The sequence below is a fragment of the Prosopis cineraria genome, unplaced genomic scaffold, assembly GCF_029017545.1.
Source record: "Prosopis cineraria cultivar Desert tree isolate PC_DT_omini unplaced genomic scaffold, ASM2901754v1 PC12, whole genome shotgun sequence".
Lineage (NCBI taxonomy): Eukaryota > Viridiplantae > Streptophyta > Magnoliopsida > Fabales > Fabaceae > Prosopis > Prosopis cineraria.
Genome location: NW_026555343.1, coordinates 38,887,379 through 38,902,961, shown reverse-complemented (window position 1 = coordinate 38,902,961; position 15,583 = coordinate 38,887,379). Strand labels below are relative to the sequence as shown.

General features: G+C 32.4%; 2 protein-coding genes across 2 annotated transcripts; both read right to left on the bottom strand.

Annotated features, from left to right (window-relative positions):
* Positions 1-3,809: 3,809 nt before the first annotated feature.
* On the bottom strand, positions 3,810-7,082 carry LOC129289685 (uncharacterized). The gene is made up of 3 exons (XM_054926494.1): positions 6,724-7,082; positions 4,778-4,877; positions 3,810-4,185 (listed from the first exon to the last, which is right to left on the bottom strand). The coding sequence occupies exons 1-3, from the start codon at positions 6,983-6,985 to the stop codon at positions 4,113-4,115; spliced, it is 435 nt and encodes a 144-aa protein (XP_054782469.1). The 5' UTR covers positions 6,986-7,082; the 3' UTR covers positions 3,810-4,112.
* Positions 7,083-8,955: 1,873 nt separating this feature from the next.
* LOC129289595 (uncharacterized) lies at positions 8,956-14,200 on the bottom strand. Its single transcript, XM_054926390.1, has 10 exons — positions 13,639-14,200; positions 13,249-13,343; positions 12,733-12,800; positions 12,603-12,646; positions 12,419-12,496; positions 12,171-12,324; positions 10,508-10,657; positions 10,298-10,408; positions 9,896-9,961; positions 8,956-9,381 (listed from the first exon to the last, which is right to left on the bottom strand). The coding sequence occupies exons 1-10, from the start codon at positions 13,932-13,934 to the stop codon at positions 9,283-9,285; spliced, it is 1,161 nt and encodes a 386-aa protein (XP_054782365.1). The 5' UTR covers positions 13,935-14,200; the 3' UTR covers positions 8,956-9,282.
* Positions 14,201-15,583: the final 1,383 nt, after the last annotated feature.

Here is a 15,583-nt window from a genome sequence, read left to right as displayed (position 1 = left end):
TTATTCATCTGTAAGATTGTTGCGATCCATTTCAGACGGCACAACCAGCTAAGCAAGTAGTGAGAAAAAATGAGTTTAAGCTCGGAGCATGTGTGCAAGTGACTGAGTGAGCAACAAAGTCTGAGAGGAACTGACGAAATGAGGGAATGGTCTGTATGAAATAACTAGGTTAGAGTGAATATTTGAAATTTTAATGAATTATGCTAAATTTTATTTGAATTTTGTTTGAGTTAAATATAAAATGTCGCTTGTTAAAGCGTTTGAGTAAGTCATAAAGTTATATGGACTAAGTAACTAAAGAATTAGGCCCAATCAACAATATAAAAAAAAGGGCCAGCCCGAGCTCAGTGGGGAGTCACAATGCCAGATAAGCATGTTGAAATCTCATGAATTGCAAACCCACTCAAATATAACATTAAGTAAAATTAAAGATTCAAATTTTGTAAGTAGACAAAATAATATTGGAAGAGTTACTTCCAATTGAACTCAATAATATTCAAATCCGGTTCAACAGTACTAAAAATTGATAATTATACACCCAAAAAATTCTTTTGAAGCATAATTCCGAAAGTTCATACCAGGGTCACGCTATTTTTAGCCCTTTTAGAGGTAAGCATTGAAAATTTACTGGACAGTTGTATATGGCCAAGCCAATAACATCACCAGGTTCAGCAAAGAGTACTGTATACTACCTCCGTCAAGTAAGGCTTCATTAATTGAAGAATATGGGGACTAGATGTTTCCTTGTTCATAAAAGGTCAAGGTTCTCATCATGAACTTTTAGGGGATTCATGGCCTGAAAGATCATTTACCAGAATGACAAAACAGGAATCATACAAGTCTCCCGAATACCATCATTGAAGGCTGCTATACGCAAATCTCAAAGTTTTATCACATGTGCAATTGGTATTTTAAAATATTTAAAAGCCCAATGTTTTCATTGATGCTTTTAAAGTTGTGCAATTTTACCATAGGAGCAAAAAGTTGATTGTTTGTTGACTTGTTTACGCTTACGTGGCATTTCCATAAAGCTTTCACGTCACTTTTTATCATTTGTTAAAAAAAAAAATAGGTAGCATATAATAATAATAATAATAATAAATGGTGGTGGGTCCCACTACTTTTGCCATCAACCCATAACCTTTCATCTTTCTCCTACCGACCTCCCCATCTTCCATTACCATGACACTGCCATTCTTCTTCCTCTTCCACGACACAAGACTACCACCAAGTTCATTGTAATAACTCAGGAATTTTATAAAAAAAATTAAAATATATATTATTATATTTTAAGTGTATTTTTATTAATTTTAGGACAAACTTAACAAGAAGAAGGGTTGGCTTGGTGAACACTATCTTGTCATTTATTAAAGGTTTCAGGTTGGAATCCTCTGGAGGCAATAGGAGAATTTTTTTTTTTTTTTTTGCAAATAGTCTGGTTAAATTACCATTATGCGCTCCTCCCTTAATATGATATTTTTCTCTCTTCTCATTCTTTTCTTTCAGGAGAATCACGTTGAAACAGAGATGGAAAGCTCTGGAACCCTCACCATGTCCTTCGTCTCCGCCCTCTCTTCCTTCGCCATTTCCGGACATCGCCAGCGTGTGTGAGCAGAGATTCTGGCCGTTGATGCATGAAACGCAAAGCTCGAAAGTCTTCCTCTTTTCCTTTGCATTAAGTCGCTATTGATCGCTGCCTGGGAGGGGTGTCCTATCGCACTCAGAACCTTGCTGCTGTCATCGAAGAGCTGAACTAGTCGGGATCTCCCTTCTACGCGTTCTTCTTCCTTGTAACTGTTCTGTCTTCTCTTATTGGTGTTGTCGTCGACCAATGCTGTGGAGGCCGTGGATGGTCTAAAACATTCTTCCTGTTCTTTCTCTGTCTATGCAAGCACTTTGGGCTTCCTTGTCATTTTTCCATCCACTGCTAGTGTTTTCCTCCTTTCAGCTCGTCTGCATAGAGCCTTTTCTCATCTTGCTTCTCTATTCAATTTTCTTAGGATGAGGAGATTTGGAGGACTAGAAATTTAATTCACATTAAAAGATGAATTTTTAAATATTCTAAAAATTTTAAGTAAATGAATATCATCTGGATTGATTTTTTAATAAAATTATCTTTATCAAATATTATATTTTTATGTAAATTATTTTAATAACAATAATATAATTATTGAATATTTGCTAATTAATTTACTTCAATTGGCGAAATTACCCTTACCAAAATTTGATAATTTTTGTTAATCAATATGTGCAAGAAAATATTGGGTTGATATGAAAAACAATTCTCGTGAGTTTGATGTTTGAAACAAAAATTTTATTTTAATATTGATAATTTCCTTGCAAGTTTGAAATTAAATTTAAAAGGGACTTTATATAAAACACTAGTTACTAACGATAATTTCCTTAATCATTGGCCCCTTGGTCAATGACTAGTTAGGTTGAATTTCATAAGCCCTATTCTCACATTTGTTATTCATGGGTTTAATACTTGCATTTGTTTTCAAGGCTCCCTATTGCATTTGGTTAATATTACTCTTATAAACTGTGTGTCTATATTTGTTTTGTAACCCAAGCTACGTTTGGTTACTTATTCTCATGTACTATATATCCACGTTTGTCTATGTGACATAAGCCATATTCGATTATTTACCTTTATAGACTATATGTTTATATTTTTTTAATTGTTCTAATAAATTTCTATAATTATTAATTTGATTATTTGGTAGTTTTATATCCCATGGTTTTTATTTAATACTTTATTTATAAATAGTTATTTCATTTATGTGCTTGCTTAAAATCAAGTAATAATAACATTTGCTATAATAGTTCAATAGTTTAAAATTTTATTTAAAAGTTTGTAGAGTTATTTTATTCTAAAGTTTATTGAATTTTTATAAAAATTATTGTCTCTTTAACTTACATAATTGGTTCAAACTTTTCTTTTTATTTATATTCAATTCTTTATTATTAGGATGTTATTTACTGAAAAATTATTTTTGATCTCAAATATCTTAATTAATGCTAATCCTCCTATTGACCTTGAGAAAGTGTAGATGTGTTGGGTAAAGAATTGATCAAAATTTTTCTTTTGATATAATTATAAATGCTTATGTATTTGATTTTTGGATAAGTCAAGTTAGGTGATCTGCATAGGTTATAACTTGAGCTTTTATTTTAGTATATATGCTATTTATTGATTGGAAGGAACTAAGCTCCTTATTGATATAATATTTTATAAATATTTTTGTATTGTAACATTTTTGTAAAATTCTATTTGCAAGGAAGGTTCTATTAAAATTTCTACAAAAAATGTTGAAATTTTGTTATAATGACTAATATTAAAAATATTAAAATTTCAATATAAATCGAATTAGATTTTAGAAATGAAATGAATTTAAAATTAAAAACTTACAGAAATGTATAATATAATTCACATCTCATATTAATTATTCTCCATTTTTTAAGTGTGACATTTATCTTCCATTTCCTTAACAATACTTGCTTGATTTCAATATTGTCACTATCGATGGATTCAAAACTCAAGAATGTTAAAGGGGTGGAGTGTTTGATGGGGAAAGAAAGGTCAAAACATTTTTTCAGAAGAAAAAAAGATGAGTTGGATGCCACATAAACATGACACGTCAACATGATAAGTCAACTAACGGTTAACCTTTTGTTTCTATCAATTTGGGGCGACAAGACACCACTTTAAAAGACGTCGAGGGCAACATTGTATTTTAAAATACTTCGAGACACCAACTGCATTTGCGAGAAAATTTTGAAGGCAAATTTGTACATCAACTCTAATATTAACCTCAAATTTCCAATATGAGACGTGCGTCAAGTTCTTTGCAATTTGGTCATGACAAAATCATACATTTGTTGTGCTCACAAAACTTGAGACTAGAATTGGAAAAGCTAAGATTCATAGACAGATAAATGGACTGCATTGGAAATTGCAACTGACAAGAATCTCCATCGTGCATATTGGATTATCAACTGAATGTACAAACAACTCAATACATCACATATCCCTAAAATATTGCACCATTGCATGTATGGTTTCTCATCAAGTCTCTAGACGAGAGTATTCAGCCCCAGATTCCAAGGAACTAAGCCGTAATCCTCGACCGACCTTTTGCTATTCTTCGAGCAATGACTCTTCTGCCACCCTTGGTTGCCTTCCTGCTCATTTGAAAGGAACATAATGTCATCTACATCAGCGCAGTCCTCCACCCCCAACATAAATATGCACATCCATTATGCATATAGGTTTACAGTTTTGTCCTTGCTCTATAACCAAGTACTCAATGAGTATGCCATAATCATTTCGTAAAGGCAAGGAGGCAGGCAGGCAGGCCCATCCTTTGGCCTTATGGCACCTACTCAGATTGCCAGGTCATAATCTGTAGTTCCATGCTCCATTTTTAGTCATTAAAAATTTTCTCAAATTATTTTATGCCTGTACAACAGGGACAGAAACCTAAACTACACACCAAAGGAAGTGATACTCAATGTCACAATTCAAGTGACAAACCATATCCCATTGAGGCACACTTTAAATATTCTGTTCAAGCAAAATGTTTGCATACCCTAGATAACTTCCATGTTACTCGTCTATGCCAAAGCGTCTAATGATGACGTTATCAACTAAACTTCTACGGTTCTCTCATATTACAATCAGGTAGAAGAAAGGAGCATAAGAGTTTATATCAGTCTTCTTTCTTCATGTTAAAGGAGAAAAGGAGACATATATGTCAACAAATGAGATATTTACCGAGCGAAAAAGCCATGATTCCTCTTTCGCCGGATAAGGCTGGGTTGGAATGTCCTTTCGGGGAATAAAAGCATTGGTTTCTCTGATGAAGAAGCATCCCCTGCAGAACAATTAGAACAATTTAATCCAAAAGGAAAAGGAGGTAGAAATACAGATTGATTAGAAGAGCTTGACTGCTTGATAAAGATCACTAGCAACATGCAGGCAACATTTAGAAAAGAAAATACATGCAGTCCTTGGTCAACCACAACTGAATGATGGGAAAACAAGATATGCACCAACCAGGGCTCAAAAATGAATCTATAGAAGTTAGTCCAAAAATATGATCCTTCAATTAATCAAATTCATCATAAACTAATCAGGGTACTTTAACTCTCAGACAGCTGAGATCATATGTATCAAGTTCAAAGGGACCACCTTGTTCCCATACATCTTCGTATGCAAAAACTATGTAGGATGTTTAACAAAAATAAAAGTAGCACATATTAACAGGAAAGAAATGATTTCTCCCTCAAGGCAAATGAAAGAAACTGACATGACTGGCTAGTGTTGATTTGCAATGACCCTTTGAATCCATTAAAGTAACTACAGCAATGGAAGGAAAACCTTTTAACATAGGCCAAGGAATTATGTGATTGTATTTAAATCTATACATATTATATTGGCTATTGATCTACAATCTACATCAAACCGCATACTATTTCCCTATCCCTGTTCTTTCAACTAGAAAAGTTAAACTTCCAGGCACATTAGTGTTAACTCTTAAGATAATTATATTAAGAGGAATAATGTGAGCAAAAGTCTGAACATTCTGACTCAAATAAGAAAACCTCTTCAAATGATGCATACTCATTTGGCACTTCAGAACTCTATTACAAAGTCATTTTACAGAGTTCATCCAAAAACAGTACCTCATTATTTCCCTCTTGTATCTATTGAGTTTTAACTTAAAAAAACATCTTTACTCGTCTATGCTTCCCTGTACGTGCAAACAACATAAACAAGATCACAAAACGAGGAACTGAAGTGTGCCACTTCTTCCGATGTTTTTGTCCAAGTGGTAGGAATTTAAATTATTTAATAGATATTTGTCCAAAAAAAGTATTTATTAGATAACAGCAGAACAATGTATCTTATTATAATAAACTCAGCTTTTAAACCAACAAGTCAATGGTAAAAATTGGCATAGCACAATGAACAAATTAAATGCTCAAAATGAATTTTGCTGAACAAAATGCACTGGATATGCTACCATGGCTTCATAACCCATTAGTAGTTAACCCATCAAACTTAACGAATGAATAATTACAACTGAAAAGGTGGTTGAGGTTAAATGGTGGAGCGAAATGTTCAAGGGAATGATACCCCCATGATTCACTGTGATAACTGCTAAGTGCTAACTAAGCAAAGAGATGTCAGAAAATCCGGTGCTCCACTAGAGAACTAAACATGTGGAGCTGAACCTCAAGTTTGTCAGAAAGAAGATAATCGCTTGCTAGCTGAAGTGACATATATTGCTTTCCACAAACACATGGCAAACATCCTAATCGAACCTTTCACCAATAAAAGCCTCCATTGCTTCAGAAAGAAACTAGGAGCAGAAACCTACAAAAATTTTCAGTTCAAGAGGAGCGAATGATGGAGGATAAGGATAGCTCAATCAACCAAGTTTGATTTGATGGAGAACGTTATAGGATGATAGCATATAGAAGTTAGAGAAGTTAACATTGTCAGGACAGTCAACCAAGTTGGTTAAAGTAGTTATTTGCATAATAGGTTATGAATGTGCGCGCGCGCATGTGGCTCTGCTACCTGAGAATCAATCAAGAAAATTGAATTGAATAAAAAAAATAAAAAGAAAAAAGAAAAATATTTTGCATGCTATTCAACATTCAATATTTCCAACAAGTAAAGATAACTAATAGCGTCAAAGAATGTAAGCGTACCATCAGGTAAGAAGAATCGGAGAGAGGAAAGGCCACAAGGGTACAGGAACCTATCAGGAGCGAACTTGTTTGGCGATTCGGCCTCATTTTGTGGAAGTTGGAGAGAAGTAGGGAGCTTGGAGACGGAAGGGAATAGCTTGGGAGCGATTTCAAGGGCAGGCGATGCAGCCTGGTGATTCGAATGCAAACTTCGGTGAAGCAACAAGTTCGAAAACCGCTTCAACAAAGAGATTACACTATTAAAAAGGGCTTTCGATGCCATTTTTCACACTGAAATTTCAGAGCTTCCCCCTAAGCCCTGTTGAACCAGAGCAAAGCGGGGAGGAAGAATTTTCAGGCCGGGTCCCACCTTCCTTAGTTCGGTTCCTAATTTTTTTTTTGCCCGCTCGTAGTCCATTGTGAAAGCTTTGAACGTTCATGGTTTTTCGGCCATCTTCAACTTTCATGCACACTGCATAGCTTACAGTTTTTTTTTTTTAAAGGAAACACAATCATCCACTAATTCAAAGCTTTCTTCGTAGAGTTTTGTTTTTAGTCTTTAGCTTTTTTTTATATTTTTAGTTTCTATAATTTTAAAAAAAATTAGATGAGTTTTATTGTTCAGATCCCTGTAATTTTTATTTTTTAGTGTTTTTAGTCTCTATAAATATTAAAAACATTAAAAAAATTATAAATTATATCTTTTTTTTTTTAAGAAAGAATAGCTTTATGCTTATAGTCACAACAATTTAACCATTTGGAAAACAAATAATAAAAATGGGATGTAAAGGAAATTAAAATCTTATATTTAAAATCAAAACAATTTTTTAACTAACTCTCACAATTAGAACTGCAAGGAGTGTATAGGTCCTGCCTAGTTTTGATTAGAATCAACAAAATGAAATTGGAAGATTTTATCTTATTTACCTTTATTATTTATTTTCAAATACACATTATTATTTTGGTCTATGAGATGTAATTTTCAAATACTTCCGTTGTTTTAAATTATAAGATAATTTGAAATACAATTAGTATACCAATAAAATATAATAATGATACTTTATAAACCTATTTTTTCATAACAAAACTATAAACTTTCAAAAATACTTCTACACACTTAATCATTACTCCTTTCGGATCACAATATATGGCATTTTTTAGAAGCTTTACTTAATTTAATACAAGGCATTGGGTAATTTTTATACTTCTTCCGTTGAAAAATGTAAGGCATTTTTAATTGAATCTCAACCCCTAATAAAGTAGTTATTTACTTTCAAACTAACCATATTTTTTTATATTTACCCCTATTAAATACCTTATAATAAATATAAATTCATCATTAATAAGAGCATTTTCGAAAAAAGACAATAATTATACCTCAAAAGATTAAAAATGCTTTACATTTTTTAACATCCAACTCCTCAAAAAATGCCTTATATTTTTAACAGAAGGAGTAATTGTTTTTCCAATTGTGACTGTACTTCATTTAATCTTTTTTAAAAAAGGATGTATTAAAATTTTAATTATCATCATTAAAGCACCTATATAGAGTATTTAATGTGGGTAAAATTGAAAAAATTTAAATTTTTTTTTAAGAAATTTAAGTTTCAATTAACATTTTAAGCACCATGAATTAGTTACTAATACCTTATATTTTGGCCTAGAGGAAGTATATTATACTATTATTTTAATTCTCTTTCCACTTAAAAGGTATTATTGAAAAAATATCATTAATAAAATTTTATTTTTATCAAATTATCTTATATTTTAAAATAAAAAAAATCCTTCAAAGTTGTCTTATACTCCCTTCAAATTATAAAAGCCTTATTTGATCCAAAATATAAATTATTAAATAACTTTTATAATTATTATTTTAAATATACCCTTACATTATTTATTGCTTCTTTTAAAAAAATGATATATTAAAATTTTAATTACCATTATCAAAACACTTTATAGGATACTTAATGAAAATAAAATTAAAAATATAAGTTTTTTTACAAAATTAATTTTTCAACTTATATTTTTTTAAAAAATTTTAAATTATTGACTAATATCTCATATTTTACTTCGAAGGGAGCAATTTGGCACAAAGGGAGTACATATCATATTTACCCTTCATAACAAAACAAACGACCAATGGGGTTGAAGTCTCTGGACCAGTCTATCACTGATTATCATCCGATTTTATTCCTCACAGGCACGCAACAAAGAAATTCATATTCTAAAAAACCATCGATCCAAGTTTATCTATATTCAAACAGATAATTATATTGAAATTACACCTGCACAAGTTTTGCTAGTAATAACTTACAAGCAGACGAAGTGGCATTTTTAAAATATGCCCTACATATTACAAGAAGCATTTGCTTCACATAAGAAACAACAGGGGCCAAAGAAACAGAAACAATGAAGACGATGAAAAAAATTATACACGAAAAATAGTTGTGCAGATTGAAAATCAACTACTGAATTGTTGTGACTATTCCTTCCTCCTTCCATCTTCGATTAAAAAATGATGAAAACAAGAATAAAGAAAGAATTATCATAACTCCCAAATGTACAGTACTTCTCAGGTTTTCATTGTTCACTCGGAAGCAAAGTAGAGATCCAATCAGAAGCTGCCGTTTGGATCTCCGATTCAATATGAGGAGAAAGAGAGAGTGGGGTTACTGCAACCTGTTCCTCCAAATCCGATGCAATAATCAGAGTAAATAAATGAATATAGAAAATAAAAATATAGTCTCTAAGTTTTTTGTTCGGCCATCATAGTTTACAAGACTAAGACACCCTCAATTTCAATGTCCAGACCCCAAAAAAAGAGTTGCATTGTTCATAACTGGTATATATCATTGACTTGCTATGGATTTTACATCTTATGTATATTGATAGCTTGATTTTCTTGAAAGCATGGCATCAGATTCTCTGATAAAATAAAACGTAATGTGTGAATATTTTTAACAAAGCATTACATAATTGAGTTTTTCAAAAAAGTTTCCCAGCATGTTTTGTTCTTTTACTAGAAAACCTAATGGTAAATGTACAAGGATATTCAGATATACAGTTCAATAAAACGTCAAAAAATGATAGTAATATATATATAACATCAAAAGTTAGTTAAAAACATAACCCCTATAATTTTCATTGTAGAATTTAGATGAACAATTCAAGATGGTCCAATGCTAACACTTACAAATCCACTTTCAAGTGCTCTGTAATCCAGATCATCTTCTAGATCCTCCTGCTGCTTTTCCAAAAACTGCAAATACAAGTAGTGTACGATTAAGCTCACTTCAACAAATAGCAGAACATCATTTAATTGCCACTAAAAGCAAAAATGTATCAAGGTGAAATAGCCACCAGGATCACGTGACGTGAAGATTAAATTCTAGAAGACCATAATTCAAATGAATCTTTCGAAGATTTCAGATATCATTGAAAACAACTTTACAGCCTTGGAATAACCTCTTAACGAATTGATATATTACATATTCAGCACAGAAAAAACAGATCAATATCACAATAAAAGGATTCTCCCATGATGAAAAAGCTAACGTTCAATGAAGGATTTCGGTTTTTCCTCCCTCCTATTTACCTCTAATCTGAAATATTTCTTCACTCTGCTGAAATTAGGCTTTCCTGCAGCTCCAACTGATTCAACAACCTCCAAATTCTCTTTCTGTGTAGTCAATCTGCGAGCTGCACCCTGAAGCAACCAAGAAGAGATTATGATATTTGCACCAGGAATGCACTACAATCCCGTAAGATAACTAAAACACACAAAATAAAAATGTAGGTTACTCACAGCAGCAGAAGCATCTCGGCCAAGCTGCGCCAGCTGAAGGCCAAGGCCTTGTTGATTAGCCATGAAATGACCAGAAGGATAACGACGACTTGAAACAGCTTGCCAGTTTAGAGTGGATCTCCACATACTTTGCTTGGTCAATTTGAAACCCTGTCAATTAAGTAATTAACATACATCCATGTAAGACCATGAACTTTTGAGTAGAGTCAATCAAGAAGCAAAAACTATCATTCCAGAAAAGAATAAATGGAACATAGGTTTACAATGATACTACTCATAAAAAAATGCTGCCAACCAAGAGTAGCCATAACCTCATGAATCAAAAGCAGAATGAACAAGGTATTATGTTCAAGCTGTCCAGCTTGAAAGACGAAATTTAGCAGGAATTTGCAAGATCCATCCATCAAGATCGAACATAAATATACAACAACAACAACAAGCCTTTATCCCACTAGGTAGGGTCGGCTACATGGATTGCAAGACGCCATTGTGCTCTATCATTTATAAGATCGAACATAAATATACCATGTAAATAATAGCCTTAGGAAACAAACAGTTATGTGGAATGATAACCCCATCTCTAAGAAAACTACATTCAAGAAGTCATCTAGAAGACCACAACTCAAAAACACAACTTCTATATATTAGGTACCCATCGATTATGGTACCTTAACTTTTGCTCAGACCTTATAACATTATTTCAACATCATTTTGACAAATATCAGAGGATATGTATTGCGTGAGCTTCTTCAATCTTCATCATGCTCTTGTTAATAGAAGAAGCTTCAAACTAACACAACAACATCCATATGTTATTGCACTGCTGATTTCTCGGGAATAGTCTGATCCTTCCTCTACCATATCTTGAAGGTTGAAGCAGATAACAATGTTGAGAATTGAGATACATTTTAATTGATAACTTAGTAAAGATCCATGCAAACATCATATTGCAACTGGTGTGCAGGTTGAGATTTTTTTTTTTTTTAAAAAAAAGAAACTCATGATAGATTTTATGCACAACATAATCTCCAGACGTCACAATATAAAGAAACTAGTTCAAATGAGAAAAATTAACATTTTCGTTAAAAAGGTCAGGAATTCAGGCAAGTGAAAAGGTGAACTCGTACCAGAAGCAAAGAAACAGGGTAAATATCAATTAACGACAGCCAGCAGCAAGAGGATTAGAATTGGGAATTGAGGGAAGCTTAGGGCTCTTCTATCAGTTATTTAGAACTATGATATAATTGCTCAAGTAGGGATATATTATCCTCACTGGAATCTTAGCAAGATATCTCGAACTGTATTTACAATAATTTGAATTTTTGGTTATTTGAATCATGGTTGATGACAGTTCACAGCATATCACTACAATGAGGATCCTATAGCAACAAAAAACTGCATCACCCAGTGCAAAATTGAATATAGTGCATATAATTATATTATCCATAGTGAAAATTAGATAAAAGACTCGTGTTTAAATTAAAAATATATAAAAACATATCCCAAATGCAAACATGATAACAGGCAACAACTATGCAGAGGATGAAAGTCCATTGTCAAGAAATGATCTCAACCAGAAAGATTTTGAAAAACACATGGCCTAAAACCAAGAGTACAGAATTTTCACAATAAAATTATCCAAATCATGATAAAATTCACAGACCTTGTTACCCAAAGGAGATGTTGGAATTTCTATATTCAAAAAGAAGCTTTTGGGAAAAGTTCCCTTTCCAATATCCCTTATAGCTGCATTTATTATTGGTAAGCAGACTGCTACTGCATCCTTGAAATCTGTTTCTTGACTTTCTTCCTTCTTCCTATAACAGGATATGATACCGTTTCATAATCTCTGATAGAAAAATGCAGTTCAGGCTAGATATAACCTAAAGAAGGAAAAAATTTTAAACGCACCAATTCAATGATATTGACAGTGATGGTGCACCACAAAGTAATGCCTCTCTAGCTCCAGCAACAACACCTGAGTAGAACCTGGAGTACTTAAAGTATAAGATAAACTAATGTCTCCGCCTTAGGGCTAAAATTCCAAAGGATCATATACACACCATGCATCAACTATGGGATGAGATAAACTTACATGTGATGACCACAGCTTGACCCCCTATTAATTCCACTAATAACCTGAAATTCATATTAAATTATAACCACTTTGCTGGTGACAATGAGTTTGTGCATCATGTAATCATACGTAGAAGATAAGGGCTAACCAGCATAGGCTTTGACCATGAAAACAACGACCCTGATAAAGCTAGGGAAACACAATCCACAGGAGTTCCTGATTATAAAATATGAAAGAAAATAAACAATCTGCGAATGTAATGACAAACCTACAAATAAAGATTATGCCTATTTTGGGGAAAAAAATAATATAAAGGCAACTAAATTTTGAGTAAAAAAATAACAGCTAGATGCATTACTGTCAAATTATTGGTATTACTATTATAAAAATTAAATTTTCATGTACAAAGATTCAGTAAAGCGAATCCACTTCATTTAAGCTCCGATTTCACATAATATTGTAACAATAATACATGGCTAGCCACCAGGGAGGTGATATGCTGCAAATTAACAAACAAGTCATATTCGTTAAATTACGTCGATCTCAAGCAAATTCAAACCTTAATAGAATAGAATCCCATCACAAACCCCCTTATGTATTTTTAATAACGGATACCATGGTACGAAAGCCCTAAAATAACCAAAAAAATAAGTACAAGTCGTACCTGAAATTTCAAACGCAATGACACCATCAATTTGAGTAGAACTCGCTTCCACCGTTTCTCTGAGAGTTACAGAATGTCCTGCCGCTGATTTATCCCTAAAAACAAGCATTTAGACATTATCAAATTACAAAGGTAACCTGGATTCGATGACAAACAAGAGATGGGAGTAGAATATTTCCACAATTGAAGGAATGGCGAGATATTTAAAATACATTTAAAACAAAAGAGAACACAGGAACCGAAAGAACATGTGGGTAAAGAGAAACAAAATAACAATCGAGTGAACAATCCAAAAATCCAAGCACACAAATAAGAAAAACAAAGTAGATAAATGGCGTATTAGATCGAAAAATGAATCCAGATTAGAGTGAGAGAAAAAAAAAAACCCACGATTGGGGAACGCAGATATGGACATTGTAGAGGCCCTCGCGAACAAGAGCTTCAACCAGGTAAGTAAGGCCAGGGGACTCAATTCCTTCACTATTGACGACCAGGACAATAGGCTTCGAATTATCAATGAGCTCCGAGGAATCTGGACCCGAAGTAGAAGAAGAAGGTTCAGCAGTTTCAGCACCGTTCTCAGATTGGTCACCTTGTTCGGCTCCTTTCCTGCTGAGTAGGACCTGTTGAAGATTCGAGACGAGGCCAGGGGGCATCATGTTGTTCTTCACAGAAGTAGACGTCATGAAGAATGAGAGATTCTTCGAAACAGGAAACGAATGATGAGAGAAAGGGAGGGAATTTTAGGAATATGGAAGATTCAAAACCCTAAGGAGAGAAGAAAGAGCAGAAAAAGGAAGGCAATAAAGCGATGAAAATGGAAAGGGTAGGGACTGCTTGGAGAAATGGAGAGATAGACCGGTTCTAACGGCGTTATGTTGTGCGGAAAGAATAAAGAAAAGACATCGATGAGAAAGAAAGCTTCAAAGCGCTAAACAGTGCGAAAGATTGCATGTAAAAATGGGATCTTTAAGAGGACAGTCATCGTCAATCTTGAATTCCCAGCTAATGAAACGCGTCAAAGCATGGTTTCTTCCGATTTAGGTCACAGTTACACTTAACTTTTCACCGCAAGATTTGTCCAAAAAAAAAAATAAATAAGGCAAAAAAGTATTACATTTTGAAAAGTACAAATCCCCACACACAAAAATTAATTACTTAATATTTATTAATAATTAATATAAAATTAATAATTAATTTTTTATACAAAATTTTAACATAATTCTCTCTTATATTTTTAAATTAAATCAAAATAAGTGTATTTAATATGCCAATAATATTAATAATAAAAATTTATTATAAGATAAATAATATATAAAAAATTTACATTTCTTAATTTAGTTAGAAATAAATACTTTAAATATATAAATATATATTGTGCCAAAAAAATATACAAATATACTCTCTCCGTTAAAAAATATAAGATATTTTTTAAAAATTTAAATATTAAAAAATATAAGATATTTTTAATCTTTTAAAATATAATCATTACCTTTTATTTTAAAAGTATCCCTAATAAATAAATTATTTTATAATGAAACACTCTATTAAATAAAGATAAATATAAAAATATAGGATTAGTTTGAAGCAGTGTTTTCAGAACCGGACCGGACATTGAACCGAAAAAGTCAGCGGTTCACGGTTCGCATGGTTCAACCGATTGGACCAATGGTCTAACCGGTGACGTAATAATTAAATTAAAAAAATTATATATGTATATAATAATTTAAATATAAGAAATACATATGAAATTGCTATTTAACTTAAAAAACTTAAATATTTTAAGTTTATCACGACTTAACAAGCTATATGATACACTATAATATCAAATGATTAAAAAAATTAGTCATTTTTTTAAAAAAATTTGATAAAAAATAAAAAAAAGTTTTTTTTGAACAGTCCGGTTTTTGAAAACCGGATCCGGTTCCCGGTCCGACCACCGGTTCGAAACGGCTCAACCCGGCTCAACTCTGAAAACGGTTTTTTCCTTTGAACCAGACCGAAAACCAGACCGGTCGACGGTCCGACCGGCCGGTTCGGTCCGGTTTTTAAAACAGTGGTTTGAAGACAAGTAACTATTTTATTAAAGTAATATTCAATTAAAAATGTTTTAAATTTTTTAACAAAATGCGTACGTTTTTTTCTATGTTTTTATATATATATATTTTTTTTTTGTAATGTAAAAAACGATCGAGAAAAGTTTGAACGTTAAAGGTAAAATTGATCACATTGAGAAAGCACTCCCAATTAAATTAAGCAATGCTTGAATTTAATTTAATAACATATCATATAACAAATAATTGTATAAAAAATTATTAATATGTGTAAAACAAGA